Genomic DNA, 26,151 nt, shown 5'->3' with positions numbered 1-26,151 from the left:
ATAAAGGCCATAGCTAACAACAAATGAGTCGAGTCCGAGTCAACAGCGCCCCCGCTGGTTGTAACCACTAATGCATTAAATTTTGCCAATTCTTACGATCAATCAACTAGCTAATCGATCATTATGCCCATTGCTACTCAAAGAGCTTCATTTTGCACAATAGAACTCGTTAGTCCGTTGTATGCAATCAAGTGGCAAATTATCAAATATTAAACAACGCTGATTTTGTTGATGAGATAATGACGTGTAATATTTTGGAAAGTTTTAATTTTCACCAATTTTTTAAATAGTTTTCATGGGTAAAAGGTTACATTGAACAATTTTCAATTTTAACAAACACATGTGCAATTTAATCAGGTTAAAGAAAAAACATAAAGAATTAAATATTAATTAAATAAAATTAAGAATAAAGCATTCTTTATTACCTCTGCCAAGGACGTAAAAAAAAAAAATTACAATGATTTTCCCATTACAATTTAAACATTTATAGGTATGAAAGGCCAAAATTGTAAAAAAAAATAAAAAAAAAAACTGTGAAAACATTGGTCTAAATGTATGCAGGGCCAAAAGTTTTAAAAGCTAAATTATTACAAATCTAATCCAGGAATTGGTAGCAGTTAAAAATCACATGAAAACTCTCATTAAACATGTTCAAAGGCTTGGATCTCAAATGAAATCTGATTAGATTAGATTGTAATTTCTTGTGCCTTGCCATGTGTAGAATTTCAATAGCTAAAGAAAGCTTTTCCAGACACAACTAAATCAAGTGCCAATATTATTTTTTTTACATCTCAAAAGTTTAAACCGACTGATCGTATTCCTTATTGCATTTCTACAATTTAACTGGAAAACAATTCGACCTATGCAACGCATATCCTGGATGCACTGTTATTCCCCCATGAATGGCGCTGTGTTTATCAATTCTCAATGCCCAAACATCCAGTCAGTCTCCATTTATAAACATGTGATTGTATGAAAAGATAGTATCACAGGAAAGTGCGCCAGAAGGAGCGAGCTGGACTGAAAGCAGCAAGAGCTGCCACGTCAGATGCTGCCGAGGCTTCTTGGCCGTCAGCACTAAACCCACACACACACACACACACACACACACACACACGTGCAATTCAGTGCGGCGCGCGCACACACGCTCACACAAGCGTACACTTCTAAGAGTTTGCCTTTCATAGAGTCAGCAGCCAAGGCTGACACCTCTGCTCAGTGTAGCATTCACCGCTGTCTGTGTGTGTGTGTGTGTGTGTGTGTGAGTCAACTCGCATGGAGCCGCTCCATCAACAACACTCACAGGCCCTAATAATAAAGCCGGCAAATCCCTCGCTCCCTTTTTCCACTGCCACATGTCAGAGAGGGCACGGCCTGGCCTTGATTGTATCCTGTTAGAATTCTTTCAGGATTTGCACTACTAATGTATGTGATTTTTTTTTAATCTAACATGCCTGTAAAAATTCAAAGTAAATGAAGTAAAAATGTGGCCTTTTTTTGTTGTTGTTGTTGTTGTTGTTGGTGCTTTTGCCTCCTGGAATTTTATTTTTTAATATAAATATATATTCGTGAATACACTGGCACTATTGTTTAAGAGGAAAATGACACATTTTTTAAATTTGAGGAGCGTAGAAAAGCTATTTTGAGATTTGATTCTCCTCTAAGGGCTGTAATGGTTATGAGACGTTAGCATTCCTTCACATCAGCAAAGAAACCCAATGTGTGCGTACCAAACATTTTCGCATAGCGGCGAGTGCGTCGGAATAAACCTGCTGAATGGTTAAAATCATTTTTAGATGACAAGCAGGTAGGAAGTAGCTTTAAAGATTTCCCAATCCAACATATCCTAGATAATACCGTGGCTTCCTCTGGGAATGAAAAGAGAGGAATCTGACAGAAACTGGGCTGATTTAGGCGACAAAATGAGACGGGAGATGAGACGGTGCCGGCGAATTTAAGACAACACGTAATAAAAAGGAGAAGGGAAGCAGGGGAAGGTGTTAGGAAAGCAAAGCATGTTGTTTTAAGAAGGGGAGCGCATTTGAATTTCGGTGCCGGTTGATCTTGTGAAGAAGGATCGTATCTATCCTGTGAGATTTTATCACCAGGAGGCTTAAATGCAAACCAGTCTGAGAGACGTTTTTCTTCTTTTTGCGATGGTTTTGATAGATAATATGAGGGGAGTTATCCTCGCACTAAAGGTCACAAACACTTCATTACAGCTGACGCATCGCATTGTGAATCAAGGAGGTTGGGACGCGTAATACAAGTCTTGATATGCGGCCAATAATTTGACACATTTACGATTCGTACGAAGAGAGAAACTACCGATGCACAATCATCCTGCTCACTAATTAAGTTGTGATCTGATTTGAAATTATGAGGCACTACTGGGACTCCCAGTTGTAGCCAAATTAATTAACAAATAATAAAGCTAAAGGGTCTTCAGTATCAATTACATGTGGAGGGAAAACAATATTTGACCGATTGTAATGACATATGAAACGTTTTTTATTTATTTACTTAGGAGGTCAATATTATGACAAGACATTGACGCTATATTAACACTTTTGGATTTAGTTGCCCATCCGCCATTTTGATTTGGAATTTTGTAAGAATACTTAACCCTATACAGCCTGAAAAATGAAATATAAGAGAGAAAATTCTGATTCTTTGTAAATATTTTATTTGTCCTTTTGAACAAACACATTTTAAAGTTTTTTTATTTTTTTTATCAACTTCCACATATGACTTTTGATGTGTGTCATATTTGATACATCCGGTCACAATGCTTTAAACCAGTGGTCCCCAACCACCGGGCCGCGGACCTGTACCGGGCCGCACAGTTGAAAGAATAAAAAAAACATACTGTACTTCCGGTTAATTGATTAGCTGAGGCTTAACTCTTTGACTGCCAGACGTTTTCAGAAACGGGATGTCGCCAGTGCCAGCCGATTTAAGCATTTTGAGTGATCTTTCAAGGTCCACAGAAAATTATGTGTTTGGACTATGGAAACACACATACTACCAAATGAAAGATTGGACTCTCATCTTTCATCAGAAAAAAAAAGTTTGTTTCTACCTTATTCCGTTTTTCAGTAATCAACAATAGAAAATGGTTAGTTTCACCTCTGTTTTGAAAAAAACGTCTTTTAACGTCTTTGGCACTCCTCCATAGGATTTTACGTTATTTAACGTTTTTGGCAGTCAAAGAGTTAAAAATATTTTATTTTGAAAAGTGACCAGATTCTCTCTGTTTACGACGGACTCTTGACACATGTCAAGATGCTAATTATCTCAGTCGCGTTTTGTTACCCTTGTTATGGTAGTGGACTTGCGTTTGCTGTCGTAGCCTTTTATTAATCAGCGACGAACAGCCAAGCTATCCCCCCCCCCCACTCCCAACCCACTGGGTTGCCGGTCTGCCAAAGTTGTGGACATATATGAACCGGTCCGTGGTGAAAAAAAGGTTGGGGACCACTGCTTTAAACCATCAATTCTTGAATCAACATTTGAAACAAAACATTTCTTGCCGCAAGAAATCTTGGAAGAGGAGGGGAGCAGAGAGGTTAGAGGAAATTAGGAGGAGAAAAAAAAGCGGTCGTAAACCTGCGCCTTGTTGCTTATGGGGCGAGCGCACTATCCAGGAATTAGCATTTTAACATGGCTAAAAGCTCCAAAAAGTAGATTTGTCTTGTTGCAGTCCCTTTAAACGCCAGTTAAAAGTTCTATGGATCCACATACAGTATCAACTGGAGGACAAATTGTGGTTGTCTCTAACTATTTCTAGTTAAAGTTATTATTGGAACCCTTTCTGATATATATACTGTGCATGTACAGTATTCCAATTGCAGGAAACGTGGTAAGGCACACTGCAGCCATCTAATTTTGTTGCCCTTGCCACCAACTGTGTATATTTTCTTTAATTTTGTTCACAGCGTGCGTACGCATTTAAAAAAAAATAAAAAATAAAATAAAAAAGCAGTAGACAGGTGTCCACAGGTGTCCACAGGCAGGCCAGGACAGAGTCAACAAACAAGGGTCGCGTTTAATCAAGCCTAGTTTGTTTATTTAGCAGTGGTTAGGTTTTCACTTACAAACCTCCCAAACTCCATTGCAAAATTCATCCTTTTAGACTCCGGAGAGAACATTCAAACAGTATTAATTCCCCTTGCTGGGAAAAGGGACAGCCTTTTCCCGGAGCTATCCATAACATCTGAATATAAAAATAAATACGCAGAACGGGCTTTACCCTCAAGTGAGGAGGGGGGGGGGGGATATCTGGGCAGTGTATGTTTTTCCTCACTTGTATCAATGTCTAGGGCAACATATTTCTCTATGCTAAAGCCCACTACCATCTCTCAACATTTTAAGGCTGCCTTCTATGGCTAACGGGAACTTCTTTATCTTCTACCCTCGTTTCTCCCCGCTGGACGCCCCCCCTGTGCCAGCTAACTCACCCGCAAGCCGTTGGGAAGACCACAAGAATGCTTAAATCAGCATAATTAGCCCTGTGTGTACTTTAAACACACACGTTTCCCCCAAACCTGGACCTCTGCCACCCGTACACCGCTGTGTATGCATCCACGGCCCGTCTCGTTGAGTCAATAAACACAAATATTTCAGCAGTCGGTTGCGCGCGCGCACACACACACATTGACATAAGACAACACAAGGGGTAAAAAAGATGCCGGGTCCCTTTTCCCACCGTGCTTAGTCTCACTTGTGCAGCTGTTCCCCAACAACTGGCCCCAAAACCACTACGACCGCACTAACACACTTTACCGTGCGGCTTAGCATGATGCGGCTAAATGAGTTAAGCATGGGCGCTAAAAAGGCGGTTGTAAAGTTTCCATAAGCCGCCTGGTAAAAATCAAGCGGGAGCATGCGATGGCAGAGAGTTTGCGGACACATCTGTATGTGCTTTGGGTTTCACTGGCGCATTAACAAACAATTGCCTCCCAGCAAAGGCATGATGCTTGGCTGCACATGAGGATTACCATTACAGACCATTTAATAATCATAATCACCGTCATCAAAAATGAATCAGCCCGAGCATGTGATGTTATGTTCGGGTGACTGTGAGGATCATATTACCACAGATGAGACGAGACACTGTTTGTTGGCGTGGCTGGCGTATTGCTGCAAGTCTCTGTTTACCTATTAGGGCAAAAACGTGGTTACGCAGCAGGTCAAGTTTGTGTGTCTGCGGGAGATAAGAGCAACCACGCAGCTGATACACGTCAAGTATTCTTGGTGAGTGAAAGCATGTCCAATGGAAACAAATATAGCAGTCACGCCCACTAGGCTTGGGGCTGACTCCAAAACAGAACTATAAGGATTATGATAGAGCTTTATACATGCATGTTTTGCAACTGAATCACTGTGGTCAAACACAATCGGTCTCAGGACGCAATCGTTAATTATCGTAAAGGCTAATTTGAAGTAACATTATGACATAAAAAGTGTTAAAAAAAAAAAAACTTTCTGCAATAAAACAAAAGGTTCTCATTTTAATGACAAGAGTGTTAGACAAAAGTGAGCCACATTGCAGATGTGCTTAATAGTGAAATGTAAACACAATAACAAAAATACTGTTAACTTTTATAATAAGTGACAAGTCAAAGCTGAGACCAAGATATTGAGCAACGCACATCTACTTGTGTGCTGCAATTGAAAAACTGTGGCCCTACATCTGTTTTTGAGGCTCCTCGTAAAATTTAGCCTATCGTACCGTTTTTTTTTTTTTTTTTTTAATAAATCTACAAAAACATGGTGTGATTTTCAAGGAAGAAGCAGACTGCCACAGAGATAGTATACCAGCGGCAAAAAATGAAATTGTTTGAGAGCCTGCACCTGTGCAATTTGGCGACAGAGCCTCTCCACACCTTACTTTCTATTGGTACGGGTTAGTTTTCCACTTCCGTGTTTCCATTGTACATTTTAAAAAATTATAATTTAATAAAACAAAAAAATGTCATTGTGGTTACTGCAAATTACTCCATAGCATTTTTAATTAAATCATTCCCAATCTTAAATGTGGAAACCAAAGTAAATTAAGTCGGAATTATAATTTACGGCACTGGCTTCATAGGACCATTTTGCGTTGTTTTGAAACATCATTTACAGCTAAAAACTTGACTTCATTTTTTTTTTTAACTCCCTCTAATACAGATAACATTCACGGTGTCTCCAATTACTGGCATGGAGGCATGCAACTACACCCAGTAAGCGCCACTCCACGCTGAAAACCATTTGTCAGCAACATTTGATCAAAGTGGTGTGATACTGTTAATGTGAGGATGTGTGCTGCTAACTAGCCACACAGAGAGGCCCGCTCTCTGCCGTGTGTGTGTGTGTGTGTGTGTGTATGTGTGTGTGTGACATACACAATCACACAGGCATGAGTGCACCCTTTAGCTGTGTTTGTCTGTCGCCACAACTGTGGATCTTACACAGGGTTCAGTCGAGGTAAAGATATGATATTACGCAACGGGTTATAGATTTTTCCACCCCTGGCCAGCTGCCAGCGCTCTCGACAGGAGAGAGAGTGAGACGGAGTGAGAGAGAGGAGAGGAGGGGGGGCATATGGGGGGGGGGCTGGGGAATCAGAGAGCAGCACACTTTGTTCCACAATGTCCGATTCACAGACTGGCCTCCCCAGTTACAGCGAGGAAATTGTGCGTTCTTGCGAATGACTCTGTAATACTGGGGAGGATCTGGTGCTGGTAAACGAGAGGAGTTTTATCATTTACATTTATGAGGTCTGTTTGATATTTCAGCCACCGCCTCCCTCAGGCTGTGTGGACGGCTGCTGCTGCTGCTGTTTGGCCTCTCTGGGCGACAGACACAAACACATGCGCACGCACACACAGTGTAGGCAAAATAACCTTAGAAGTTCCGAGGTTTTTCTTTTTTAAGACAAAAAAGAAAAACCACAGGACAATACAGATTTGTAGAAAATATGAAGTTTTTTAGCCAACCTTAGAAGTTCATTTGACAAAGAATGAAGCAGCAGCTTTTATTTAAAAAAAATAGCAGAAGATCTAATGCTAACCTCCAATTTGTTCGGATTTTAAATCTATTTTTATATTATAGTAATCATGGCCGGGATTTTCCCATCTAACTGTACTACTACTCACTTACTGGTATATTGCATTTTGACGGAACTACAAATTCAGGTTAAGTTGCCACTGCAGGACCATTTTGCGTCATATCACACTTTTTTAACATTATTACTTGTAGCATTGTGCAAGAAAAGCCAAATAGCACTAATATTATGTTACAATTCTTTAGTTCAAAACCAAAGAAACCTTTCTTCAAGCAGCAAGAAAAGTTCATATGCTTTGATTCTACTTTTGTGGATAACCACCATGACCTGGATGACAAGATAATCGAAAGACACTTGTTGTTCCTAATTGTCACCCAAGTGGAAAAAGGACAAAACATTACATTCAATCATTTTTAACCTAAAAATAAGAACTTTTTTTTTCCTATAGCAGGGTTTCCCCTAGTGCTTTATAGGCCTGGCGGGTCAGCAAGTTTTTCTTGCCCCTTCCCACTCTCCCCTGCCAGGCTAAGCGTCACCCACCCTCATCTATCTGAATTTTTCTTGCTTGTTGAATGTATTGTGATTTTTTTTCCCCGTGTTTACTGTAAACATTCATAAATAACTTTGGGTAGGCTAATTATGCTATGTGGCTAACAACAGTATATTGTTGGAGCTAGTTCTTAAAGTATAAGTGACAAAAAAATAACACAAAAAGCTACCAAAAAAATAAAGTGAGGGTTCATCCTTCAATAGAAAGGTAACTAACATTGCGATCTGATAAGCATCACCGTTGGAACTATGAAGTTTTGTGCTACTTTAGAGAACACACAAGTTAAAACTTGTTAGCTTTGTTAGCTCCGAGTCATCATTCCAAGGCGACGAATTAAGAAAGCTACATCTCTCCTTAAAAAGAAGACATTCCCGCGCGCTACATGCGAGAAGCCTTACTACGAACGCCAAACTATCCAACCAACTTAAAGCGAGTCGAATGTGCGTGTGTGACAGACATCTTGGGTGTGGACTACATCCAAAACAAGACTTGGAGGAGTCAGCAGGAGCGGCCCAGTCTGTTTCCAATCAGACGCTCGCCTGCCACAATGATCAACGCCACTCTCTTCTTGATTTACTCACTGCATATGTTAATGAAACTTCTCATATCAGTCTGGTCCACATTCTTCCCGCCTGGATTAAGAAGGCATGCATACGGTTCACAGACACGCACACACACACAAAGCATAGAAATGCTTTCACAGAGCTTCTCTGGCCTAGATCTTGCACACAGAGGTACTCTTTTAATTGGGCCCTTGATGCTCGACATAGGGCGTACTTCCTCTAATTAGCTATATCTATAGCGTATGGGAGGCTCTATGAATGCATGCATGTGTAAAATCCTCTTTTGAGCAACTCCAAACTAACTAAGAGCTTTAATTTCACGCTAGGCTGCATTGTCCCATTGAGTGGGGGTACCCCCACAAAAGACCCTGTGAGAAAATCAAAAGGAACGCAAAACACACCAATAGGTGACGGAGGAGGGGTGGTGGGGGGGGGGGGGAGAAGGAGCCCGCCTGAGACAAACAACAACACAACAACAACCAGGCCGGCTCATCCCCCAACAATGCCGATCTAGTTATAACCGTCACTTCTATTTTACAGAGATCTAATTGACGAGGAGGGCGAAGGTGAGGGGGGGGGGGGGGAGTCGGACCCCGGCAGCTGCGAGAGGAGGGATGCACCGGAGTGGGCGACTCACGTTTCCATCATCTGATCATCTTATCAGCTGCTGCTATGTTTAATTCATGGATGAAAGTTTTCACTGTCCCACCTTTTAAGTCTCAAGGAGTATTCAGAATTGCTATTAAAAAAAAAAAATCCAAACTCATACAGATTAGTGGACAAACTGAACATCTACATTTTTTTTTACTAAATCCACAGGTGTATTTTTCTTTTTCTTTGCCTTTTTTTTTTTGGGGGGGGGGGGGTATTAAGCTACCACAGAACTGTATTTTGAAGTGGCATAAGCTGATCCTCATAGTGTTTCTCGAATATAATCAAAGGTGTGGGTGAGTATAATTACTGTTATTGTCTTTTTATTTTTGGGTGGCCGGGTCGGCGTGGCTCAGTGGTAGAGTGGTCTTCTTGCAACCCCGAGAACTGTGGGTTCGATCCCATGCCATTGTGACCATGTCGAAGTACCCTTGAGCAAGATACTGCACCCCCCAAGTTGCTCCTGATGCTGCGTCATGAGTAAGATGAATGAGTAGTCAAAATGTAAAGCGCTTTGAGGGCCTTGTAAGGTGGAAAGGCGCTGTACAAATGAAGTAACATTTACCATTTTTAGAAGTGTACGTGGTTAAGAATGTTAAAATGTTTTGTAAAATATAAGTTTTTTTATGGCTACGGTCTGACCTCGGAACAGATTATTTTGATTCTAATTTAAATATTTTACATGATGAATATGATCATCTGCCATACAATACCCTTTATCAATAACATTTGGATTTGTGGCCTTTTGAGTTAGCTCTGTTGCTATACTTAAATATCATCCAAAATGTTAACTAAAAAAATAGTTGCCTTTTCATTTTCTATCAGCCTCACTCTCTTATCAGTATATTGTGTCCACACAGCACAGCAACTGTATAACAAATGGTTCTTTCCATTCTCCTGAGCAAAGCTATAAGGTTGAAACAAAAGGAGGCCTTCAGCAGTAAGACCACACTGACTCACTTTTTTATCTATCTGTGGGCAACATATGTGATGCTTGTGTCTAATTTCAGATGCTGCAGCGTGTACATGTGCATGACCGCTCAATACAAGTATATCGCAAACCAACACAAGACAGCTATAGGGGCCGCCCGGTTCCACTGGCCACAGATCAGCGGAAACCTAATCCGCACTGGGAGGCAAGAGGGAGGCTATATTCACACGCGAGCACATATATCTGCATACACAATAACTTGCATCCATGCAGGGGACAGCCACCTATTACTCTGCGATGCCAAGCGCCTCGGTTAAGCTTGATAAATCCATTTTCAATGGGCAGTGAGGGAGACTGTGTAGATAAGGGATGAGCACGCTGCTGGATCGAGCGCACCTCCAAGACTCGCACACGCCGTTTTTGGGGGGGAAAAAGGCACCCAACGACTCTTTTCCACAAATCATGCTTGCTCCTTTGCAATCCTAATGAATCTTCTTAAGTGGCACATTTGTGCCATTCTCCATTCATCCCACAAGCTCTCACTCAGTGGCCAAGCAGTGTAAGGTGGGCCTGGTCTGCAACCAGAAGGAAGGATGAATAAATAAAAAGAACACAATGTACCCCTGGGTTGCGCCTGCCTGCATCCCGCTTGCCTGCTTACATCCCACCGCCTGCCTGGCGTCCTGGCACCAAAGTCTGCCCACTTTCAGTCGGCCTTCCTTCCACTACAGCAAACCTATTCTTCACTGCATGGGCCCATCAAGCACCAGTGTGTGTGTGAGCATGCATTTAACATGTTACACGATAACAAAGGCCCGCCTTACTTTATACATGTGACTCCATGGAGAGAATACAAATGTATGCATGCAGACAATGAGGCCTGAATGTGAGGCTTTACTGCATTTCATACTAAGTCTATGACACGGCATGTCAAAAAAAGGTGCACAGACTTGCATTTAACTTTGGCCGTTGTATCCGAAATAAATATTTTTCTGCATCACTCTTTGTCACTATGCTGTGGTGTACCTAAACATTATTGTGTGAATGCTGAGAGATGAGCACTTTCACATGTCCACTCACACTAATGCTTTTGTGTACATAAAATAATGCTAGTATGTGAATGCTGAGACAAGCATCCAGACCAGCGCCGTCAACGCTCACAGCAAATATTTTCCCTGAATCAATCTTGCACATTAATGTAATAGTTTGCACATGAATGTAATAGTTTGCCAAAATATATATATATTTACGAAACACGGTTGAGCTAATGAATGGATGGGCAATAGTGAGTGAATGCAGAGGAACAAGCCTCAAGAATTGGTAACACTACAAACTGAAAAAGAAAAATCTACTTTATAATAAGTTCTGAGAGCCATAAAAAAAAGGAAAAAAACACACAAAAAACGTTTTTTGCTTTCTCCACAAATAATGTGTGAATGTTGAAAGACAAGCATTCCCACTATTGCTGTACATTTTTTTCTTGTATTATAAAAAGGAAGATTATGGACAAAAAAGCAAGCATTTCACAAATATCAAATCCAACAGCTCTGCTGTTCCCTAATCGCAGGCCCTGGGAGATAGAATTGCATATTTGCTGATTGCCATGATATGCTGCTATGCATTAAACATTGATCAACAACATTCAGCATACTACAATTGCTATGTTGAGGGATAGCAGAATAAAATCCAGAATTTTGCATCCTGAGCCTCAAATTTCTGTGCTGCATGTCCAATAAATAAATAAATAAATAAATATTCAACTGCAATTTGTGTGTGTGTGTGTGTGTGTGTGATTGCTATTATTCACTTTTCTTAACTACATTTCCACGGTGTTGTATTATATGCAGGCTGTGCATGTAATCAAGTACAATAGGGGGAAAGCCCCAAAATAAAAAATAAAATAATCATCATCATAAAAAATATAAATGTAACATCAAATCCTAATAAGTGAGAATGAGGGGGGGTGGCAACAACAATAAAAGTTCTTTATTTCCGCCCAAAGTACACGCACAATCTCCTGCTCAAAGTTGAGCATCTCATTAGTTTGCACGCAGTCTCGGAATTTGGCAGCGTTGGCGGGGACTTAACTGGAAGCCGAGATAATTGATTTGAAAACGCCGCACATAAAAGTTTTAATTAAAGACGCCCCCGCAACCTTCATATCGCATCAAAACTTTATGCAGATACTTTTTTCTTTTCTTTTTTTTTGCCGTCACGAGGGCTGTGAACCGCTGCCAGAGTTCCACATTTTTGGCTGCACCTTTTCGGGCAGGGCCATTTCCAACAAAGCTCTTTAGCGCTATTAATAATGCACTCAAAGGTTGTTTACACCGCTCTTTTTTTAGTGAAATATTAATTATTTACGAGGTGTGATCGAGGAATGACGACACAACGCAACCACAGTGCGAGCGCAGTATCTTCACGTGCATGCGCAGCTTCCACATAAAAAAAAGTAGATCCCAAAACAAAAGCGCATGGAAGTGACCTACTACATGCCCCCCTTGTCCCCACCTCCAAATTTTATATTCATCTTCAGGAGCATGCCCATCATGCATTGCGCGGCCCATATCTGCCAATTCATTTTAATTAACGGAAAGAACTCGGAAGAACTCGGACACTCACACCAGCAGGCTTGGAAATCATCTGTACTAAATATACACAAATCAAATAGAATATTGATTAGGAAAAGTGCTGCACACACACATCGCCTTATGCCAGGGTGACAGAAGGCAGAAAGGTCAAGGGACGTGTAAGGAGTCATTTAAAGGACACAAGTGATGTGATTAATTCATCATATACAAGAATGATTCAAAATCGTGTGATTCACTTGTGCAAAAGGCCAGAGGAAACGTAAAAATAAAAATAAAAAAATAAAAAAAAGTCAGCAAGGAAGGCCTGAAGTAACATTGAGAGAGAATCCACATGTTTTCCATCGTGGAGCTGCACGCACACACACTCAAACACACACTGCTCTGTTTAAGGACACGGATCCTCTGATTTATGAAATAGACCTTTCAAAAGATGGAAAAAATGTGGATATCACATTTTGAGAAAATAGCGAACAAACGTGTTTATTAAGTGAATAAAATTATAGCAGAAACTTTAGTAATGACATTTCTTGCCGCAATATGTGCAATAGCTCCTGATTAGTGAATAATAAAAAGCATGCAGGCATGAAAATATAAAGGATGTAAAAAATAAAAAAATAAAGTGAAATTTTAACCTGATGTGCAAATCAAAGGCACACAAGTCCATTTAAAATATTGGTAACTTTTCCTAAAACATCTGCATTTGTCTATGGTAAATCCAAATTTTATAAGCAACTTTCTACTACTGTTTTTTTTAATCTGCATTATATAAAACAGATCTGGGGGGGAAATGAAATAAAACAAAAAGGTCATTTAGCTCTACCTTTGCTTTGATTTTTTATTAAATTTATGACAAATAATAATAAAAAATACTAAAATATGTTATTCATCACATTGAAATAGGAATTGACCCAATATTAAAAATCTTTAAAATTGTTTGGAAATTAGCATTAAGATCATTATGGCACCATGCTTTAAAAGTGAAGGTCAACCATCTTGTCTTTTTGTTTTTCAATAAAAGCATTTTTGCACTGTGTGTGCTTACACAATAATATTGAATTCATCTTCAATGTCATTTTAAAAAAAATCTACCTGAACTATATTTTAGTATAACATGCAATATGCATTAAAAGGCCTGTAAAACAGCAGGTGTGTGTGCATGTTTACACACACAAAAAATAAGATACATTTTCCTAACAGTTCCCACCAATTACAGTAATATGTTAAAGTGCCATTACTTTAATTATTTAAAAAAATATTTTTTAAACTAAATTATGACCACATGCATATTGATATCAACTTAATTTAATCTCACTGCAGTCTAATGCCTGCTGTTCATTTAACATGACGATTAAAATGTGAGGAATAAATCAACAAAAATGCCGTGCTTTAAAAATCGCCTTGACCTAGAAGTCAAGGGTATTTTTCAAATCAATCAATAATCCAAGTGTACAATTCGCACCCTGAACGCACCGCAAGCCCACGCGTCCACGCAACTAAATACAGTACACGGACGTGAATACACGTCGTGGGTGGGGGGGCGCTTACGAGGGCGTCCACCGTGACCGCGAAAGCACCACGATAGCGCCAGCTCGCCCTTGGCCGTGAGCGAGTGTGTGCGGCTCCAGCTCCACTTCCTCGGTCCGTGAACGCAACAAGTCGGTTAAACCTGTCGGTGTGGTTTCAAGTCAACGTGTGTTGACTTTGTGGTAATTACGGACAACGCGAACTCGTACGCTACTGTACTACACCGTACTGTACTTTTTGGGTTTATAAAAAATAAAGTGGGAGAAGCGCCATTTTCTCTCGATGGCGTAGCGCCGCGTAGGAACGTGCAATGGAATAGCGCCGTTAAAAAACCGAAAAGGAAGCGCGGTTGAACTGAGGTTGAAAAGTGGTCGGCCAAAAGTGGAGCAAATTCCGGGGGAGAGGGAAGGCGAAAAAGCGGCAGACATCTGCACACTGCAACCGGCGTACAGCCTCAAGCGCACAAGACCGGAAAAAGCGGGCAACCCACAAAGCGATTAAAATGTTTTTTTTTCGTTCTACTAAAAGACAAGATCAAAGTGCGTACCTGTGTCAAGCAGTAAGGAGAGTACATGGCTGAGTCTACAGGTGGCGGTCGGAGCGGTCGCGAGTCAACGTGGATGGAGGAGGTTCGCTGCGGTGCCGCATTGCAAAGGCTGGCCGAGGCTCGGTGCTGTGGCTCGGTGCAGGCTCTAACCCCGCCTCGCTCACTGTGCCGCCGAGCTCCGCACCAACTTTTAGGGGAAACTTTTTTCCCTGCTCTGCCTGCCTCCCTCCCTCCCTCCCTCCCTCGCTCGCTCGCACATGCCCTCCCCCCTCCCTCCCCTCCCTCCCCTCCCTCCCCTCACATGCATAACTGTAACTCTACTGTACATCGACTGTTTTTGATTAGAACTTTGAAAACTACCGAGCTTTCTTCTGCAGAACTCAACAAAAACGAAAGGCTGTGTTATAGAAACAATATGCAAGCTACCAGAATAAGAGTGACTGGACCATATTCTGCAACAAATTCATAATTATAGCAATGCATTCCATGATTAAGTTACATGACTTGAAAAGGCTCGTTTATTTTTTGCTCCCCTCTAATGCAATCAATGAGACTGAGTCAAAATAAAATAGTGTCCATACATGTAATTTCATTTCCTCATTTCCTGTTACACACCCGGCATGTTATCAGCCCATCAGATGCCCCTTGATGACTTCTAAATGTCCTTTCAGTTAACAAAACCTCTTAAACTGTCCATTTTCAACGATGCTTAAGTCCTCATTCAGGTTGAGAGTGGGCTGCGATCCCACTTTTCACACCAGGTACCACTTCTCCCCCCCAAAATTTCCAACATTAAAATGCATTACTGTACTAGGTACAAGTGTTCATGTAAAACAAGATGGGGTTTATTCCTAAAAAAAAAAAAAAGTTAACTGTCAGCCATTATGCAGTTTCAACATTACCGTACATACTGCTTAACTATAGGAAAATGAAAAACCTACAATTACTGTTTCTTTGAAAATGGATTGCAAATACAAGTGAAATAATAATAATAAAAAAAATTAAACTAACAAACAAGCTGTTCTTCTGATTAAACGCCAAGGTATCGTAAAAGTTAGTGATTCTGTCACGCACCCCTATAGAGAACTATAAAGTGTGTACCACACTTTGAGAATTACTGCCCAAATAATTTTTTATGGCAAAAAATTGTATATAATACCAAAATAGAACATTTTCAATGCAAAATATATCTTTGCCATGGTAAATAAAACAATTTCCATCACAAAAACGAATGTTTCCATAGCCACTGTGGTCTCGGCCTTTGTGCGTGTGTGTCGTTCTCGATACTGCACGTTGGCCACATTTGTGGATTGTATGCAGCTGATGTTGAGTATGTCTTGTCAAGGTTTTGTTTATGTGCATTTCACTAAAGAAATGCTTACCTTTTGTGTCATTTTCTACTACATTTCTTCCTGACAATGTTGCCTACACAAGAGCTAACGTGTAACGAGATGGCAATTTCTCTTCTATTCGTGCTTGTCCTCATTAGGGTAAGCTAGCGCCTATCCTTGCTGAGATGTGAGTTTAGAAATTTAAGAGTGTCTACTGACCTTAACGTGCGTGTTTTGGGAATGTGAGAGGAAGCCAGAGTACGGTACCTGCAAACTCCACACAGGAGATCAACTTTAGCCTTAGAACTGATGCAAACATGGTAACTAGACCACTATGCTACCCCTAAAACTACAACTACAACTACAACTAAATAGAATTAGCAGTTTATTAGTAGCCAATGTCTGTCTACGGTGTACAATAATACAGGTCTGAATTTTTGGGGAAAAATAATCTATTTGCAATTTTATTCTCAATTTTGCGATTGCAGTTTAAAATGTGACAAGGTCCTCTTCTTATGTATTTTTTTTTTTTAACAAACACAAGCAATACATTTCTTTATGATAAATGAAGCTTTTGGTCTTATGCTACACTGAAGGCAAATGGACCATGAATTAATCTGAACTAATTAATATGATAATTGCTAACTTTTACTAAAAACTACGATAACTTCACAAAATTCTACCAAACAAATCTGAAAAGTAAACATAAATTGGTATGTCTGAGTCAGATTACAATAATAATGCAAACAAATCTGTGGCTTAACCTTTCAACTTTTTTTAGCTAATCTAGATGCTTTTTTTCTCTCTCTCTCAAAATTGCATCCTTTGCTATTTGAGAATTGCATTCTACTACATTGCAATGTTGATTTGAATTAAATGAATTGTTCACCCCAAGTACAATTGACAGTCAAGGGGTGCCCATCTCCGGTCCTGGAGAGCCCATATCCATCCTGCTTTAGAGCTTTCCCTCCTCCAACACGCCTGATTCATACGATCAGAATCGTTATTAGGCTTCTGCAGAGCTTGCTGATGAGCGGATCATTTGATTCAGCTGTGTTGGAGGAGGAAGACATCTAAAACAGGCTGAATAGGGGCTCTCGAGGTCCAAACTTGGGCATCCCTGATCTACACTAATAAGACTCATTTCTGGTCTTCGAGGTAAATGTTTGTACTTATTCCAGTGCAAAAACAGGTTGAGTGTAAGATGACGGGAGGCAAATCAATTGATTTTGCGAGAAGTTATGCATATTGCGCAAGACTTCCGTGTTCCTCGTGTGACACCTCACACACTTTTCACATACAGTATTTTTTTGCAGCCTCAACAACTTGTGGGGCAGATGAGACGGGAGAGCCCCATCTATCTGGAATTACCCTCCGTAACACTTTTGGCAGTCATTACTAAAGACTGATTGTTTTAAATCATTAATTGGAAATGGTAAAAGAAAAGAAAAAGATGCACAAGGCACATCTTTGAGGTACTCCCTTGGATTTTTCATTAACGTTAACACCGCTAATTTTAATATTGATATGATTACAAAAAAAAATTACACAAGCACAATGTTTCTTAAAACATTGTTTGTTCCAGTTAATAACGGTTTTATGATGGTCGGAGATTGCCCCTGCATGTACACTCTTTTTATTTCCATTATTTCTGCCAGTGTTGACTTGCTAACTTGTGTCTACAATGGAACAACAGCAATGAGTGTTTAATTTACAGTAGCAGGAAACGCTGGCTCCAACATTGACCAGAATTCACATTGAATTAACTTTTACAATGTGGATTTGAGAAGCCACGCTAGCTTTTGCATGTAAGTTATAAACGACACCACATCATATATAGAATATGAAAAAAAAAAATTCTATGGACCTCCTGGCATGCTTTGAAGAAACCAACAAAGTTTCACTGCATGATGCACATTTTCTTTCTGGGTGTCTGTAATTTATAACCCCCTCCCTTTTTTTTTTTTGTGTAACAATGTGGAGCTCCTATTGCAGTGTGCTGTATAATATCCAGTACATACGCGGACAGTTGATACCTGAACTTGGAGCGAGAGGTCCAAAGCCGCTTCAATGTGACTCCCATTGTATGCAAGTGATACTCTCTGGTTCTAATCAGCCTCGGCTTTATCCTCACCCGCTCCCTGCTACTCGGCCTAATCAAACTCATATATGCAGGCAGAGTGCCTGCAATTACACATAAGCCCCTGCCTCCCAAGTGTGTGCGTGCGTGTGTGTGCTATAGGGTGCGGTCTTGGAGGCTGAAGTCACCCCGGTGCTTCAATGCCAAGTTTTTAAAATGGGGGTGTGTGAGTGGGGGGGTACGAAGCTTTACGAGACCTCAGCCTATGTGGGATACTTACCACAGCGCGCGCACACAAACACACAAGAACACACACACATTCTTTCGTCTTGTGCTCAATGATACATGGGCAAGCAACTGAGTGGGGAAAAAATGGGGGAAATAGTGAAAAAGGTGAAGGGTAGAGAGTGTATTTCTTTCCATTCGTCGCTCCTCGGTCCAAACCACACCCCAGCACGGCACAGGTCCAAACCCCAAATCTGTCGCGCACCCCCTTTTCTTTCTCTTTTTCCTTTTCTCTCCTGCAAACCGCTTTCAGCTTTTCAGTTTTCATTGGTGGTATTTAGTTAAATGTTAAATGGGTCCGATCCACAGTAAAAAAAAAATTCAAGGTGAGGTCGGAACATCATAGTTTGCGTTACAATTCAAATATTTAGTTCAATAGAAATCTATATTTTAAAACATCCTTAAAAATTGCATGATTTAAAAATGATATCCTTTTAAAGTATTCGATTGTATCAATTGTATTTATTGTTGGTTTTCACACTGAAAAGGCAGAACAAATAGATTTTTTTTCAAATAGATTTAAAAAAATAAAGAGAGCTTTTGGGCAACACATCCTTAAACTAAAAATGGAAACTTAAATAACTACCTTAAATCCACAAACACTATCCAGGGGGGTTTATTTACTAAACTACACATGATAGGTTTGTAAAAGGCGGACAGGATTTTCAAACATTATGTAGTCAAATTAAAGTTTGTGTGGAACAAATAACTCAAGAAGCTCCTGGAACATAAACTTGGACGCACACAAAATTGTGGAGCGATCACAAGATCACATATTCCCCGGCGTTTACAAGACTCATGGTAATTAGTTTGAGATGGCTTCAGTGCTGCTGATTTGGTTACCAACAACGTTGGAATGGTCTCATTAGTTTGCTATGAAATGAGACAATTACAGTGACTGTTTATATTACCTAATATAATGCAAATGTATTTTTTCAAAATTTTTAACATTTTTGTTTATGTCCTAAGTGTATATTTTGCTTTTATTTTTTTTTTGGTTTTATTTTTATTTATTTTTTGCTGTAGTACAAGAGAGGCACCAATTACCTATAACAAATTCATTTTGTCTTTCAGCATACAAAGCCAATAAAGATGCTTCTGATTCTAATATTTGAGGGAGGCGTTTTGTCTTTGACCACCTTGGAATTGAGATGCTGCATCTCAAATGGGTTCAGGGCGGTAATAATAGATAAAATAATTATAATATAACAATCTAAGCTAATATCAGCAACATTTAAAATGTTGTTTCTACACTGCTTTTTAGTACGACTATCCATTTACCCTCAACTTTTTAAAACGCTTGATTGCCTTACACACACCAAATTACACCACTCATAATGCTGCTCTGAATAAACGATTTGATTGGCTGAGCCGTATCACATGGCGGAGTTGCACTGCACATGGTTGCTGGGCAGTCTCTCTTCATGTGTGCATTTACAACTGTATTGACCATGAAGAAAAAATGTTGGTTAAATAAGAGTACTAAGAAATCCCAGAAATGATATTCATTCATTAAAAAATAATAATAATAAATAGGAGGAGGAACAAATCATACAGGGGGATTAAAAAAAATAATAAATAAAAAAATCCCATTGTTTAGACATTTACCAGTATCTAGTATCTAGCAGTTACAAGCAGAGTTAAAAAGATTTAAATGCAAAGTAAGGAAATCAAAAATAGCTCGCTAAAATTACTAAAAGAGCATACAGTGCAAAATACCTTAATAATAGGTATAGGAAAAGAGCATCGTTTTAACCTGGATTTAAAAGCATCTACACTTTGAATCTTTATTCATTCATATTTTTCACTCTGATAATAAAGAATACCAGTAAAAAGACAAAACAAAAAAACAGCTTTTTAACTGTGATATGGGGGGGGGGGGGGTATTTTACGGAAATACAAATTTATAGTAGGTGGGTTTAGAAAAGTGTCATGGTCCACTTCCTGACCGCAGTGCGCCATATGACGACCTTTACTTTACATGCTTCTTCTACAGCATCTGACTTAACCAGCCCTCTTTGTCTGTAGCTGGATTGGAGCCGAGACACCCATCTCAGTATTCAACACAACACAGGCACTCCGGCGAACAAATAACAAGCTATAGAAACCCCACAAGAGGAGTTAGAAAACAGCAGAACTCAGGTCCGCGTCGAAAACCTCCAAATTTCCCATCTTGACCGCCACACTGAGAAAAGCCCCTTGCCTCGAGCTCTGGCGGTTTCCGAGACTGTGTTTGCCACACGAGGAAAAACCACATGGTGTGACAACACTTGAAGCGTGTTGTGGTCTCCCGTTGACACGCGCCGCTGGCCGCGCATTTTATGTTTACCATCTCCTGTGGTTATGCTGTACGTTAAAAGCCAAGGCTGATATCGCCATTAGTGGGCTAAATGTGCGAGACAGGTGGTTGTGGCTCCCTTTCAAATGCTGTTTATGTGAGAGCACCAGTCATGAACGTACAGTACATGTAACGTGCAGTCAGACTGGCCATTATGGCTAACAAGAACCTCATACAAAGGAGATGTTATGGGTCTGGTTGCAATCTCACTTGCTGTATGTGTGTCTGTACATGTGTCGGGCCTGCTGCTTTTTTAAGTGTTTACTGTGTGCAATGGCAGCTCACGTTTTCAGTCTGGCTGCTTTAGATTATATCGCGTTTTTGTTTATGTATGACAGGAAGAAAATGTAAACATCTTCATGAATACAATCCTTCATACAGTTATGGCTGTGAATGTAAAGTGCGGTGTCATTGTATGAAGTAGTATTTGGGTCACACTGAATTTTTTTTTCAAAATTACAACAATTGACCTTATACTGTTCAATATCTTTATATTATATTATATATAAACATCATAATTGTTTTAAAATAAAAAATAAAAAATACGGCATTATATTACTCTTATAGTACTAAACTACATCAAACAGTGCAGAAAATCTTTCCAATTGTTCATTATTGTGCTTTAGCCGGCAACACGTTTAGTCCCACTAAAGACGAAAATAAGCCTTGACAAATACCCACACTAAAGAGCAGAAGCAAAACATAAGAAAATATATGTACAACAGGAAAGTAGCAATTTTAAGGTGCATTCTTGCATGTCAAGGAATTCGCAATGCATCAGTTTATGGCTTCCAGGATGACACTTTTGGATGAGAATGACACTGGGAGGATGTGACATTCAACGGAATTTAGTAGAACATGAAAAATTCAGTAGAAAATGAAGCACTACACTGTTCGGATTGTAATACTAACATATACCATTTGCTATAATTAAAAAAATAAATAAATAAAAATGTTTTAAATTGAAGTCAGTGGTTAGAATGTAAAATTGTCCCGGTTAGAGTGCACAATCTTTCATAGAAAATCCATCTAAATTCCTGTGAGAATACGCATAGTGTTAAATATGTTAAATATGTTCTCGGGGGCATGCGGAGAATGTGAGGCTGTCCAAAAAAAAAAACGGATTTAACCACAGTAAGTCAAGGTAGAGTAGATCATTTTAAATCCACTCGGCTAGTTTGTATGCCCACAAAATGAATCACTTGTGTTTGCGGTTCATTCGTTCATTCGTGTGTGTGTGTGTGTGTGTGTGTGTATATACCCTGTATGTATCAGACACAAGGAAACATTCAGGCACCCCTGGGCCTCTGACAGGATCGTTGTTCACCAGGTAAGCGTCGGTAGCCTGCAAAGAAACAAAAAAAAAATTGTCATGAAACACACTCATTATCATAAACGGTTATGTGCACAAGTGAAGAGCATAATATTAAATAATTGATCATTAAGAATTGTCATTTGTATGGATGGCACTACCAGACTATAACGATGCTGTCCAGTCACCTTCCACTAGTTTTCTGTCTAAAGATGTCCAACATGGTATCAGCTACATAAGCTACATTCGTGCTATATAGCAATTTTGTGGAATATAACACATCCAAATATTTTTAGTGTTTACCTATTTTAGAAAAATGCATTATGAATAATGCAATATAACAAGTTGGACAAAAACACAATTTTGATGCTTTTTTTTCTTTATTAAATCCATACAGTAATAATCCTAAAGAACAAGGACATTGCCAAATGAAACAGCAACAGCTTCATTTTATATTACACAACAGCATTTCGGGTTTTTGCGGTGGCGTTAAAAAGACAAGAGGTAGAATATCCCATTCATCACACGTATGCTGGGATTCTCCCCCAAAAAAAGACCACACGTTACCTTACGTTACGTGCTGAGTTGACTGACAAAAGCAAAGACAAGCAATGTCAAATGTGTTCATCTATTAGCAGGCGTGTCCATAAAGCAACACTCTGTACAAAGTTGCTTCCAGGTGACAAACCCTAAGAAAATGACCTAAATGATTGTTACAACAGCATCAATGTTCATTGTTTTAAGTGGAGTTAAGTGCTCTAATTTTACTTCTACAGCGTGAAATTGATTCATTAGCCATTTAAGATATGTATTTATTTTTTATACCAAAATTATTTTTTAGATTTTATTTTATTTAAAATGGGATATTAAGATTAAACTTGTTTGCCTCATTACATGGGTTTAACCACTGCTGCACTAGATTTATGGCCATATAAAATACTCGGATAAATCATGTTGGGAAATAAATCTCACTAATAAAAAAAATAAAATAAAATAAAAAAGCAGTGTTGAGATATCAGATCAGGACTTGGTACTGGCAGATACTCAAATTCAAGTGACTTGGACCAAATGACTGTAATAATCCAGATAAAGAAACATTATCAACGCTTTCAAGTTGTGTTTCAAAAAATTTGGGATGGATTTAAAATGGGTCATTGGTCAATTTCTATGGGGTAATTGGGTAAGAGTAAAATACTTATAAAATAGTTTTATTTTTTTTTTTGAATAAAGTCATGCTTTCTCTGCTGTTTTTTCATCAGTATGTGTTATGGCAAAACGTGTGTATGTAACTTTGGGCCCTGGGAGGAAGCAAATTTCTCATTTGGGTCAAAAGATGGAAAAAGTGTGTGGAAACCTTAGTTCAAAGTTCCTATCATTTTATTGAATACAAAATCTTCGTAGACAATCTTGAATGTTTATTTTCTAGCGACAGAACAAAGTCCTGACTGACAAACAGCTTGTGCACCAACTCAAGCCAGCCCAGTGTGTAAGTACAGCTCTGTATACATGCATGTGTGCATTCAGCGAGCTTCATTTGTATTCTTATTCAAGCAGGCCAGCAAGACAGGCTTCTGGCAGAGCCCGGCGCTGTGAAATGGGCTCTCCTCGCAGTGGTGCCGCTGATTGGATCAAGCTATCCCTCTCCGCTTAGCCGAAGGGAGCCCAAATCCCACAGCCGCTGCGGCGTTCTGCGAAATCCTATTTCATTTCACAACTTTAACGGATAAAAAAGCAAACAGGCCGCTCTTGTGCCAACCGGGACCCCGTGACACATTTATTCAGCGACAACACGAGCCCAAGGAAATTGTTTAAACTGCTACGTACAAAAATATAATCACCTGCACATATTTACATACACATGCACGGGTGCGCGCACGCACACGGGCGTCCACGTGCGTGCCACTTAAGCAGACGCGCAGACACAAACCCCATAATAAGAGCCAGACGCTGGCAGACCGCACAACCGCGAGTTGTGGCGAAAACAAAGGCTATTCATATCCTTCGCAATGAGAGGCCTTTGCGCCCCCCCCCCCCCCCTTGCTGTTTTATTACAGATAATCTGCACTCACAAACCTTCCATTTTTTGGCAATTGTGTGATTTTCTAATCATCTTTATTAGTGCATAAACATTGCTTACAGGGGCAACACACTGCCCATTGTTCAGACTGGATGGCGGGATCGAGGCCTGCTGATAAGACATTACTGCTATGCGCTCTATTATACTACGTCGTCTCCTGCCAGGCCACATGTGTCCAGTGACGCATCTGATTCGCCGCCCAGATCCATGGCACCTGTGCAGGAGAAGACGCCAGCCAACCAGAGAACGGCGAATCAGGTGTGTGAACGCGGCTTCTCCGATTGGCTCGTCTTGGCCGGAGACAAGGTCAGGTGCAGCGGCAAACCTACTCTGATTGGCCGACACCTTGCCCAAATGAGTGACGTCAACAGAGTCATTTCCATTGGCTGCCGTGGCCCATTTTGATGATTAATATGTGTGTGGTAGGAGGGTGGCACTGGGACAACTGGCTCAGTTGGGAATGTGCAAGGCAAAATCCATTTCCAAAGGCACTATAAGGACAAATGTTTTTGGACGCATCGCTAAGTCAATAAAATAATCAATCAGGGGTTGGTATCACTTAGTCCCCACAGAATCTGAATTATTTATCTTAAGATATTTCTACAGCGATCCTACGTTTGTCGGGTTGGTGGGGAGGGGATACACTTTAGATCCACCTGCAGTAGATGAAAATCCGCTACGTAGACAAACCCTACTTTAAAAACAAAACAAAAAACTTTTAACGGTTTTACCCCCACCGGCCTCCAGCGAACTCAACTCACTTTCACAACAAGCAATTTTCTAACAAAACTGGTATCAATATTACTGTGTTATAATCTTTTAAGCTACGGATTATTTGAACACAAATAGAAGAGTAACACATGTATGCTGTATACAGTTTTCACACATACTGTACGTTCTTTTTTTTATTGAATTAACAAGCCGAAATATATAGTTGTCATAGTGAACGCTTAAAAGACTGCAAGTCCAAGTATTGTCCAAGTATCCTTATTTTAACGCAAACATAACCCGATAAGACCACAAAATCTATATATAATAAATTTGATATTGTTTATTCTAATACAGATGATTTTATCGCATGTGTTAAAAATGCATGGGACGAGGACCTCGAAAATATAATTGCATATTAAATCGCAATTGTAATATTGAGGGGACAAAAAAAAAAATGCAATAGGATTTTTCCAAATCGTTCAGCCCTCACCATCATATATTCTTTATCCTCTGAAAAAAATACTAATCTTTCTTCTTTATTTATACTATATTTTTATCTGTACGTACAGTATATATTATATTGCCCCCTAGTGTCCAAGGTGCACACATCAGAAAAAGGTGCACAATAAATTAATCATGATGCATGAAATGTTTGCATAAAATTCTATTCAATTTTGTTATTACCATATGTATTATAAAGCATAATACAGCAGAGTGCTAATTGTTTTAACTGAAAAACACATACAAAATCAGGGGACGACTAGCATGGTCACAGAACCAACTACTACTTTTCTACTGTAAAAACAAACAAACTCTGAACTGTGATATAGCAGGGAACACTGTATACTTATGGGAACAGTTTAGGGAAGACCATTTCCGTTCCCAGGAGGATATCAACATGCATCGATGGTGTGCAAAAACAACCAACATCACTGAAGGCATTTCAAGAACAGCAAAGTGAGTGCAAACTCCATATTTCCTTTCATTTTCACTTTCTGTGAGTAGCAGATCATAATACTTTTGAGTGTACTTTACTATCCAGGTGGGACGAGCATCATAATCAAATTGGTTGTATAATCCAAATCATTCATCACAACAGAAATGACAAGGCAAAAGTATTGACAACAAACCACCACTGCATTTAGTTATCAAAACTGAAATGAACCCTGACAAGAGAGATACCACACTCTTGACAGACTACATTTTAATGGAACATCATGTAATGGGACTGACAACACAATAGATGCCTTGCATTCATTTCCTATTAAGGAAGCGGCACGCAGCCATTCTAATGCTCTTTTAAGTCATCCGCCATAGAAACAGGTGTTGATCCCATTGTGAAACAGTGAATAACAAGAAACTAATAAATAGGCTAAGCTCGCTACCTGCCACTTGGGAGGCCCGAACATATTGACTCCCCTTTGTAGTAACCCCCCCCAAAGAAAAAAACCTCCAGGCCCTCAAACGCTCCATCCCGCAGCGTTGTATGAATTATAAATTGTACTATATATATATATAACATATGCCCGGCCCATATGGCCAGCCCTGAGCAGAAAAATCTCAAAGCCCTCCTTAATTAACATTTTAGAGGGAAGCGATTCGGAGGCGG

The 26,151-nt window shown here is 39.7% G+C and overlaps 1 protein-coding gene across 14 annotated transcripts in view; it reads right to left on the bottom strand.

Moving 5' to 3' along the window:
* The window catches only part of nfixa (nuclear factor I/Xa), a 142,062-nt gene that overhangs the window by 108,567 nt on the left and 7,344 nt on the right, over positions 1 to 26,151 (bottom strand). For 13 of the 14 annotated variants that reach the window (XM_077571955.1, XM_077571959.1, XM_077571957.1 and 10 more), the window contains exon 2: positions 21,704 to 21,787. In XM_077571955.1, the coding sequence (XP_077428081.1) occupies positions 21,704 to 21,787 (84 nt within the window). Of the gene's footprint in view, positions 1 to 14,408; positions 14,584 to 21,703; positions 21,788 to 26,151 lie in introns of those variants that run through there. The other variant, XM_077571949.1, reaches the window with a different exon arrangement.

This window comes from Vanacampus margaritifer, chromosome 7 (genome assembly GCF_051991255.1).
Source record: "Vanacampus margaritifer isolate UIUO_Vmar chromosome 7, RoL_Vmar_1.0, whole genome shotgun sequence".
Taxonomy (NCBI): domain Eukaryota; kingdom Metazoa; phylum Chordata; class Actinopteri; order Syngnathiformes; family Syngnathidae; genus Vanacampus; species Vanacampus margaritifer.
Note: the sequence above shows the minus strand (reverse complement) of the source record. Positions and strands in the feature narration are given on the sequence as shown.